Source organism: Columba livia, chromosome 1 (genome assembly GCF_036013475.1).
Source record: "Columba livia isolate bColLiv1 breed racing homer chromosome 1, bColLiv1.pat.W.v2, whole genome shotgun sequence".
Classification (NCBI taxonomy): domain Eukaryota; kingdom Metazoa; phylum Chordata; class Aves; order Columbiformes; family Columbidae; genus Columba; species Columba livia.
Window position 1 is genome coordinate 148,238,358 of NC_088602.1, and position 11,185 is coordinate 148,249,542.

The following is an 11,185-nucleotide window of genomic DNA, read 5'->3' on the forward strand; positions in this document are numbered from 1 at the left end:
TCAAAGCATTTAATTCTCCAAAAACCTCCTTTATTTTCACTGGTGATTTCCACAAACCCATCAAAGAGAACTCACATCCAGTCCCTGATATATCCAGCTGCTCCAAGGAAAGAGCAGTCCCTGGGCCCCATCACCCAGAGGATGGCCTGCATAGGATGGACCTCAGAGGATCTGCCCTGCTCCCTGAGTGACCTGCTGCACACTGCAGTGCCTTAGCACATCTGGCTCAACCACACAGAACGTGAAGTAAAATAAGCCCTGTTGGAAAACAGAGGTAGCTCAAAAGTAAAATATTTTGGGCATAGCAAAGTTTCTACTTTAAATCTTCAGTTTTCCGTACTACCTGGAACCTGGGCCTGGGTGTGGATGCTAACCTCTCCTAGAAACTGCAAGCTTCAGAAACTGATGGCTTCAGCAGCATAGACATAGTAAAAAAGACAACGCATGACCAAGGTCTTCAAACGCAAGTGTTACTCGGTAAAAAGGCACAGAAACATGAGGCAGAGTTTGAAAAGCATCTAAATGTCTAGTTCCTGTGGAAATCTCACTGGGAACAGAACGGGCCACAATCGCTGCTGCTGCTGCTATGAAAATACGAGGTCAATAGGTGGGACTGTATGCACAGCTGCAGAAAGAATGAGGATCAAAAGAAGTAAAACTACAAGTTGACTGACTAAAATCGCATCGTATTTTTGTGGCAAAGGGGTTCAAATGACCAGAAATGAGAAGGCAGTGTCTGTAGATGGGGTGAAAATGTCTCAAAGAGAAACCTCAAACACGTAATTAAAGCAAATGTCTCCTTAATATATTGTAGCTATTAAGTGCTACAATGAAAAGTTCTGATGCAGTACTTAACCTTGGAGGGATAAAAAGAGGAAAGAAGAAATTTACCAGGCAACAGTCTGGTCGAGGGAATAATATTTTCATGTGAACTCCTTCCTGGTATTTTTTCCTCCCTTCTCTGTCCCTTTAAGGGATTATTTCAAAACCTGCTTACAGCTTTTACTAGATTTTCTAGTATCTCCTCTAATATTGTTTCTTCTTGAATTTATCCATGGATTTAAGCTTTCAGAATACTCTAAGCAATTTTTCTCTAACACAAATGCTCAGTTTAGAGAGGGACATACCATAGTTTGAAAATACAGCTTTTGTTTTCCTACTGTTTTGAAATACCTGCTGGACTCTTCCATTAAAGTATCAAAATTCAAAGATAAGTATTCTGCAAATGAGCTACTTTCAAATAAATAAAACGTTTTAAAATAAATATACCTTATGAAAGAGGAAGGCGGTAAACAGCAAAGAACTCCCGCCGTTGTGAAAACAGGTCTTTTTGGCTATTTTTTTACCCATTGGACGCTACTCAGGTAATTGCTTTGTTATGGTTGTAGTAAAGAGGAAAATTAAAACAAAAAGCAAAGGTGCAAGAGAGAGGGGATTAGAAGGACGAACACAAATGGAAAACCCCATTTAAACTCCATTTACAGTAACTAGCATATTTTTTTCTTAAAACTGCCTGTTTCACAGGTTCAGTGGATGTGATACAGAGCTTCCCGAGCAAATGTAGGTTTTTGTGGTCATTAGTGTGCTTGCTTACTGCAATGTCTTCAGACCTAAATAATTGGGAGATATTTTCTGATATGTAAAAAGTTGAAAAAACCTGGAACATTTGTGAGACCGTAATTATTTTTTGAACATTAACAGTTTCAGCTACCAATGAAGAAAACCATTGAAAATGTTAAATATGTCTCCTGAAAATAATGGAATGCTTAATGTTTTTGAAACCAAACACTTCAATTTTTTCCTTTCGGGATATTCTTTTAGAAGAAGGTAAATGCTTTGTTTCTACAAAAAAAAAAAACTTTAAAAAATTATTATTAAAAAACAGAGAACAAACATTTCTTCTAAATTGGTCATAGTTCGTTTTTTTCCCTTGTAGTAACTCATAGCAAAAAAAATCGCTGCCTATGTCACAATCACAAAAAGATTTCAAAACTGGATATTAAAAGAGCAGTTTCGTAACCAACCATAAGTAAGGCTAGCTACCTCATCTCCTCCCAAGTTCACCCATTTTAGACAAGCACCGAGATGTATTTCATGCAAAACCCATCTTACTGCTGTGTGAAAAAGGAACTGAAAACATCTGAACAAAATAAAACCACTGTGACTGGTAAACACTTCATCAGTGTAAACACTCTTTCTTTCTGTATCTGGGTAACATTCAACTGCCCGTTTCTCTTTCACAATTAAACCAAAACAAAACGCTAGCCAATTTTTTAATTTAGCACCCTCAGTGACGTTTTGTTCCTCTAAACTCCATCTGTTTTAACATAAGGCATCTATCCTTAGTGGTTGCCTTTACAGACAATGGGAAAATCAGCAAGTCCCAAGGGTGTCCTATCCTGTTCCTAAGGGAGACATTTAAGACCATTGGGAAAAAGCAACTTTTGGAGGTGAACATATCTCCACTTACTACAGAGGAAACCAAGTAAATTAAACTTGAAAGAGCTTCAGTGAGGGAAAACACTGGAGTTTTACATTTGACTTCTGGCTGAAGTGACCTCTGGTTTGGATGAATCAGAAGTTGCACTCTCAGCAGCATCATCTAGCTTCATGGTAGGTGATGGCTTCAGTCATATCTAATTGGTTCTGGCTGTGGTTTTGACTTGCAGGTGGGATCAGTGTATTTGCCTAAACAACAACATCTGGTGCCATCTGGGATACCATAGGGTATCTCAGGTAGCTCCATGGGGCTAGCAGGGATGACACAGGACCTGCAGAAGACCTGGGCTCTTCTGGACTGTCAGCCAAAGGCCACACCAACTAAGCATCTCAAATGGCCTCGGACATCTATCTTTAGCCAGTTCAGCCAATATGCTTTCAAACCAATGTACCTGGAGCATGATCCTTGGCAAAGAGGGACGCAGAGGAAGTCTTTTCAACTTACGGAGAAGTAGATGCTGCCATTGGGGAAGACACTTCCTATCACAATGTCAGATCCAGGCAACTCTCCATGAGGGCTGAATCCAAATGCCACCCAGCCAGTTGTATGGACTTGCAGCTCAAATGTCATCACCTCCTGTTCGTCATGGTCTCAGCAGAGGTAAACCATGATTGTAGGCTCCAGGAAGATGGAGAAACGCAGCAGTGAAGGTGCAGGCTGACCAAAACAAAAGTATGGGAGGAGCAAGAGGAAGAGCATACCCTTGATACTTGAGAAAAGAACTGCCATTATCACCAGGACCACTGCAATTTCGGAGTCTTGCCAATACCTTGGGCAGATATTCTGCTACAAGGGGCTCGGTTTATATGGAAGTACACGAGGCTGGGCCTGTTGCCAGAAAGGAGGAGTGAAAACAAACTGTTCTATATCCAATTGAACGTGAAGGAAAGATCAACACTTCACGTAATATGCCCTGGCACTCGGCTGCAATGAAACTGTACTAGGCCATCCTATATGCATCTTAAAACATTTTAAAAAGCCATTTTGTGCTGCACAATCAAAAAAGGCAACAAAATGTTTACCTTCTACCCAGTACTTCTCAGGGTGGGTAAATACTGGCTCTTCTCACCAAGGAAAAGAGCCTCTTCTGACTGACTTGCCTTTGTGTTGCAAATGCTGAAATGAGCCCTGACTATGCCACCCTATTGTCTGGTGTGACGATTATTGGTGAGTTTGCTGGGAATGGGCTGGTGAATCTTAGTGCCATGGCTTATCAAGAAGATATTGTGGCACATAAAAACGGCTCCTGGACCAGAGTGGAAGAGTAGAATAAAGAAAAATGCCTTTTGTCCATGCACTACGCCTTGGTGAGAGTGAGTGGAAGGAGAAAAGGGCATCATCTGTTGCTCTGCCTGAGACCTTTCAGCTTAATGATAGGAATAACGAAGAAGCTCAGCAGGTCTCCAACAGGTTCTGCCAGGAGGCACTTTGTGTATCTCATCTCACATTTGTCCCATTGCGTAATCCACTACAAAATATAGCCTGGGTCTGTGGATTTTGAAGGATGTGGTAGTTTACTCCCATTTACTTGCTAGGAAAGTGTAGAAAAGCCCAATTGTACTAACCTGCTGAGATAAGTGCTCACAAAACAGATGAGTAACAGAGGAGGAGAGGTATCTAATCTGATTTTCAGGGATAGGGCTTAAATAGCTCTAATTTCACACAAATTGCTTGAATCCCAGGTTGCTTTGTGGACAGTCCTGTTGTCGAGATCAAGTATATTTGTGGTTTCTTTTGTGAATTATGTAATACAATGCCAACATTTTAAATTTTCTTTGCTCCAGAGAGGCCCAAGACACTGTTCTGGGGGCACGAGGCAGAGCTGAGGGATATGGTAATCAAATTGAATATTTCAAGGCTAGGATATCAAAACTGAGAGACTTCAGCCCCTCTGTGGGGAGAGTCAAAGACAGAGTTAATGATGAAACAGGGAGGGAAAAAGGGACATGAATCTGCATAGCTTCATTAGGGTGTTTTGTGGAGCTGTTGGTGTGAGAAATTTTCACCGTTACTCATTCTCCACTCTATTAAACAGCAAATCTCTTTCTCGCATAGAAAGGAGTGACCATGAGATCGAGGGATGCAACTGAGACACTGCTGGAAGATGTGACTGTCCTGGGGTTACAAGGAGGGATGGTTTAGCTGTGTGACAAAGATTAGAATTGCATATTTTCTTTGATAGTGCAGGATGTGGTGTTTGCACATCACTGCTGAGGGGTGTGAGAGAGATATCCAGAAAGGGGTAGATACCACAGATTGGCAGTGAGCAACATGACAAAGAAGATTATGCAATTATAGACGATCTGAGCAGAGGAAAGAGGATAAAACCCACTTCTTTTAAAAAGCTAAGTGCTCACACAGGAACCAAGTGTGAAAAGAAGGAGGAGAGTCAGAACCAAGGGTGCAACAGCATCTCTGAGGATCTGCCTCAGGCAGCAGCGGCACAGAGAGTGAAGAGGAAAGCAGTGATGGATGTTTCACGGTGTTTTCTCTTTGGGGATTAAGACAATGTACAACAAACTCGGGACATAAGAAGAATGTGGGTGTTTTGCCCAGCACTCTTTTCAAACAACCCTGAAGGCTCCATAACTCAAAACCTTTGCTGGCAGCATCCCTGACATGCAGCCAATTCCAGCTCCCATTCCTCCCCAGCTCAACAATTCCCTGTTACAGTGCAGGGTAGGAAGGACAGGATTATTGTTACAATCAGTTGAAGCCATGTCAGTATTTCATTTCACAATATTTGACCTTCTGTTGACGTTATTTAACACCTTTGCTAGTCCTTTTAGTCCAGTTTTAAGCAAAATACTTCATTCCCCCCCCCCCCCCCCAAACAAAAGAAAGGCACAGAATCTTGTTTTGGAAATGTGGAAAGAAATGTAATCACCTCAGAGAATGCAAGCTGTCAAAACTGGATACCCAGTCAAAGGGATTTAGTTAGGTTGCCTTCATGATCAGTGGCAGAGGGAGCCTAGACTAACTTAGACCAAAAAACTATTTTTTGAAAAATTACTTAAGTGGTACAGAATGAATCCAAAGTGCAGTATTTCTACACCCTTTAATTTTTACGTTTTTTTAAAAACATAAAGCTAATCACTCATTTTGGTACATTTAGTTCTAACCCCCTCAAACTCAAACCTACTGTGAAAAACCGCAAAATCTTGCTGGACACTAGCTGAATCATGTATCTCAATGCAATATACAGTCAACAGAATATCCACAATTTTGGCATCAGTTCACTACCCTCCTTCAGAAGGTCTTACCAATACTACCCACGGGAACATAAAAGGGTGATGTAAAGTGGGGGCTGATGGCAAGTGGAAAGGGAATGCCCTGGGTGAAAATGGATGGGCTGTAAGCATTGGCAAGGAGCAGCTGGTGTCAGTAAAGACTAGAATAAGTGCAGGCAGATCAGATCTGGGGGGAGGGAGGGGGGGACGGCTGACACAGGGGGAGACAGGGGTCCTGGGTGGACGTGGAGGGACAGGAGGGGAGGAAGTGATCTGATGTGACACCGAGGGAAACCAGTGTTGGGCAGAACCAAAGTTCAGGGTCATGGGGAGGTGGGGGGGAGGGAGGAATTTGATATGACACAGGGAGAAACCAATGTTGGGTGGAACCAAATTTCAGGGTTACAGGGGTGAGGGGTAAGGTAAAGGAGGGGACAGCGGGGAAAGGGATTCCATGTGACACAGGGCGGAACCAATATTGAGCGGAACCAAAGTTCAGGGTCACGGGGGTTGGGAAAGGTAAAGGAGGAGACACCGGGGGACTGTGCAGCAGGTGCCTGTCACTGGTTTTTGGGGGTCTGTACACCCCTGCGGGGGGCTTTCCTGTTTCTGGTGCCACCTGATGGGTGAAGGCTTGTTCTTGTGGGCAGGTTTGGATGGGATAACAAGGTCTTTAGTTTCTATTATTTTAATTATAATTACTTATTTACCGTCAAACATTGAGAATAAAATCTTAAACAAGAGTAACTAGAAGAGTCTTTGGGAGTAAATAATGCCTATAATTTACTCTGGCTATTACTTAAACTCTGCAGACAGTGGTTACCCCCAGTTTACATAGTAAAATTTAAAACAGCAGAATATAAAGACTGCAGCACTAATTAGAAGTAATACCTGTAGAGAAAAAAAAAGTCTAGTTCATATTAAAAAAAATTAAAATGTGTGCTAGTTAATCCACTTAGTAGTACAGTAACAAGGAAAATGTTAGAGTGTAAATAAATACAAGAAATATTATTTAGAAACCAGTAATGACTAAATTCAATTGCAGCTATTACTTAACGAACTAGGCAGTCATTATTCCCAATCTGTAATGTAATTGAAAAAAATTACTAGTTTGGAAAGTAGTCCTTTTTAAATTATAAAGGCAGAAAACTAATTGGGGGTCATTAATAGCTTCATTTAAACATAACCATTATTAAATAAGTTGCAGACATGAATGACTCTGTATTGGAAACAAGACAAGGGAGTTTTAGATTTTAAGCCAAATAGGATTGGAAACTAATCAGGAGTGTTTAATGCTTAAATTATAACACAGCCGGAAATAAGTTTAGAGGCAATAGTGCCTCCCGCTTAGAAACAAAATAGCAATTGAAGCTTTAGGTTTTTAAAGAAGGAGAAATGGAAAGGAATAATTAAATAATGGACAGGCGTAGGTATTAAAAAAATTGCCAGGCAGTAATGATTCCCAACATAACTTTGAAAGATTTAGGTGTAAGATAAAAGTAAAATTAGAAAACCATCAGTGAGTCATTTAAATATAGCCTTTTTTTTTTTTCTTTAATTAATTGCCAGGGAGGGGGAGAAATAATCACAGGGGCTTCTTACTTCCAAGTAGAGCTAAAATAAAAAGAATGCAACATACATCCGATTAAAAAAAAAGTTACATTTAATTTTCAAAGTATTTAGAACACTAATTGGGTATAATTGATGCATATTAGTTATTTCATAGAATGTCCTGAGTTGGAAGGGATCCACAAGGATCATCGAGTCCAACTCCTGTCCCTGCACAGGACAACCCCACAGTTCACACCATGTGTCTGAGGGCTTGTCCAGTCTCTTCTTGAACACTGTCAGGCTTGGGGCCGTGACACCTCCCTGGGGAGCCTGTTCCAGTGCTCCACCACCCTCTGGGGGAAGAACCTTTTCCTAATGTCCAACCTAAACCTCCCCTGGCACATCTTCCTGACATTCCCTCGGGTTCTGTCATTGGTCACCAGAGAGAAGAGATCAGCGCCTGCCCCTCCTCCTTCCCTTGTGAGGAAGCTGTAGCCGCCATGAGGTCTCCCCTCAGTCTCCTCTTCTCCAGGCTGAACAAACTCAGTGACTTTAGCTGCTTCTCATACGGCTTCCCCTCCCAACCCTTCATCAACTTCAGAGCTCTCCTCTGGACACTCTCCAGTAGCTTTATATCTTTTTTATCCTGTGGCACCCAGACCTGCACCCCGTGCTCCAGGTGAGGCCGCACCAGTGCAGAGCAGAGCGGGACAATCACCTCCCTGCCCGGCTGGCAATGCTGTGCTGGATGCACCCAGGACACACTTGGCCCTCTTGGTTGCCAGGGCACTGTTGGCTCATGTTCAACTTGCCGTCCACCAGAACCCCCAGATACCTCTCCACGGAGAAGCCTCCAAGTCCACCTTCAGTGTTGAAAAGCAAGGCAAAGAAAGTATTAAACGTCTCGGCTTTGTCTGTGCCGCTGTTAATGAGGTGACCATGCTCATCGAGTGATGGGCCAATGTTATTTCTGGTTTGCCTTTTGCCAGTAACATCTTTTAAAAAGCCCTTTTTATTGTCCCTCACAGTACTGGCCAGATTCATTCTAACTGAGCTTTGGCTGTGTGAATTTCATGCCTATAGTGATGAGCAGCATCTCTGTAGCCCTCCCATGATGCGTGACCTTGCTTCCACTGACCATATAATTTCTTTTTTTCGCCGTATTTCAAGAAGATACCTGCTCAACCAAGATGGCTTTTTGCCTCGCCTGCTAGGCTTTCAGCATTTTGGAATTGCCTAGTTCTGTGCTTTTAGTTGGTGGTACTTAGCAAGCAACCAACACTGATGGACCCCAGCATCTTCAAAGGCTTCTTCCCAGGGAATCTTACTAAGTAGTTCTCTGAGCAACCTGAAGTCCACTCTCCTCATATCTAGAGTTGGGGTCTTGCTGTCAGTTTTTCTCCTGTTAGCACAGATTTTAAACGTGACAGCTTCGTGTCACTGAGGCCCAGGCAGCCACCACTTGCCACTTAACCCACGAGACCCTCTCTGTTAGGAGCAGCAAATCTAGGAAGGCACCTTTCCTCGTCAGTTCCCTCAGGACATGCATCAAGAAGTTATCACCCAGATGGCTTAGGATCTCCTGTACCTGTTTGTACCAGCTGTGTGATATTGCTATGACATTCCAGACATATTTAGAATTTAAGCCTTTTGTGAATATTCCAGCATTCTGGAAGAGGTTTTATACCACTTAAGGTTGTATGGCTCTGTTTCATGACCAGGGATAGGCTAAAAAAATCCCGAGGGCAAAGTAAATGAAAGATAGATAAAAATATGTTATAAAAATATGTTTTTTAAAAAAATGCCATGACATGCCACACCACCTCAGGCTGGTGGGGGCGTGGTCACATGGCAGTGCGGGCGTGGTCAAAGGGCCAGGGTGGAGCCTCGGTACATTGGGAGCGTGGTCACAGGGCCAGGGGTCTGGCAGGCACAGAGTCACAGGCCAGTAGCAGCACTGTCTGTGGTCACAGGACAGAGCTCAAGGGCAAGGCCAGGGCCACAGGGCAGGGCTTTGCCACAGGGTTGGGGCCACTGAGGGTACAGGGGAAATGGGTGGAACTGAAGGCCAGGGCTATAGGGCAGGAGGTGCAACCACAGGGCAGGCCAGCCCAGGCCTTTCTGGAAGACACTGAAGGGATTGGTTCTTTTCAACCTCTTGTAAAAAGGTGAAAACCACACTCCAACATGGGACACTATGCACCCTGTCACCCACTTCCTCCTTCAGCCCCAGGTACTATCATGTTCCCATCAATACTGAGCACATGGGAAGGTCGAGAAAGCCCTCCCAAAAGAACTTCTAAGATTCTGGACCACATCACAGCCATCACACTGGTAGGAGGAGCAACAACACTTGGTCACAGGCTTTAGTCAGGGGATTTCACAAGAAACGTTATCCCAGGCAGGAACGCTCACGCACTTCAAGGGCTTGGGCCAGATCATGGTCTTCCCCCTCTCTTCTTCCATTCCATCCACACATGCCCCCTTGCCCTCTCTTCTTTCCAAAGTCTCCTCCCATTCTAAAGCTGATCACCACTCCAGCACTTCCCCACACTTGGGAAACTCTTCTGGGCCCTCCTTTTCCAAGCCATGAGCCTCAGGGGAGCAATGGTCCTGCCTCAGCAGACAGACCTCAGTGCAGGAGAAAATCTTGCCCAGCTTCCAACTGCTAGGCAGTTGGTACAAAACTAATTGCAGGGTTGAGCTGTGCATTTTCAACCATTACAACTAGGCTCAAACACATCTTTGTTCATCAAAATAGGAACCATTACAACCAACACAGTCTGGCCAACCAGGAGCAACTTTGTTTATTCCTGGAGAGTAAAAATCCCTGCTTTGGGATTGAACCAGCTCTTGCAAAGTATTTTCTGCATCCTGCTGGTTGTGGAAGAGTTTTTCCTGCAAAAAGTTGTCAGATGCTTGAAGAAGTGGCAGGGCAGCTGGCAAGAGCTCAGGTGAATATGGCACACAAGGCAAAATTCATAGCCCAAGGCCACCTTTTGAAGCGCTGGATGTGCAATGTGTGGTCAGGCATTGTCACAGAGAACAGGGCCCTTTCTGTTGGGGGATGCTGGCTAAAGGCATTGCACATTTTGGTGCACCTCATCCCTTTGCTGAGCAGCCTTCTCAGATGTTATGGCTTTGCAGACCGGCAGCACCGGCAGCAGACCACCAAACACTGACCGGGACCTTTTTTTGGTGCAAGTTCGGTTTTGGGAAGTGCTTTGGAGGTTCTTCTCGGTCCAGCCACTGAGACGGTCACTGCCAGTTGTCGTATACAATCCGCTTTTCATCACATGTTGCAACCCAATAAGAAATGAATTGTTGTGCAGAATAAGAGGTGACGCTTCAAAACGATGACATTTTGGATTTTCGGTCATCTCACGAGCCACTCACTTATTGAGCCTTTTCCTGTTTCCAATTTGCTTCAAGTGCCGAAAGACTGTAGAATGGCAGACATTGAGTTCCTCGGCAGCTTCTTGTGTAGTTGGAAGAGGATCGGCTTTGACAATTGCTCTCAGTGGGTCGATGTCAGCTTCCCATGGCCGGCTGCTACACTCCTCATCTTCAAGGCTCTCATCTCCTTTGCCAGACTTATTGAACCATCACTGCACTGCACTGCACGTTTGTTAGCAGGTCCTGGGCCAAATGGGTTGCTGATGTTGTGAGCTGTCTCTGCTGCTTTAAGACCCATTTGGAACTCAAATAAAAAAACTGCTCGAATTTGCTTTTTTTCTAACATCATTTCCATAGTCTTAAAATAAACAGAAAGTAATAAGTCAGTAGCAAAAAAACCCAGAAAGCGAGAAAAGTGCATTCAGATGTATAATGTAACCACGTTTTTTAAAGAATGTTTCCAATATCAAATGGCAAATTTCAACAATGCAAAAACCGTAGTTTCTTT

The 11,185-nt window shown here is 43.5% G+C and overlaps 1 protein-coding gene across 1 annotated transcript in view; it reads right to left on the reverse strand.

The window, feature by feature from the left end:
* Window positions 1-5,270, reverse strand: part of LOC102087866 (putative DBH-like monooxygenase protein 2) — a 20,796-nt gene extending 15,526 nt beyond the window's left edge. Inside the window, 1 exon segment of the mRNA XM_065037077.1 lies at window positions 2,945-5,270. Within this exon segment, the coding sequence (XP_064893149.1) occupies window positions 2,945-3,229 (285 nt within the window). The 5' untranslated portion in view covers window positions 3,230-5,270.
* Between the last annotated feature and the right edge of the window lie 5,915 nt (window positions 5,271-11,185).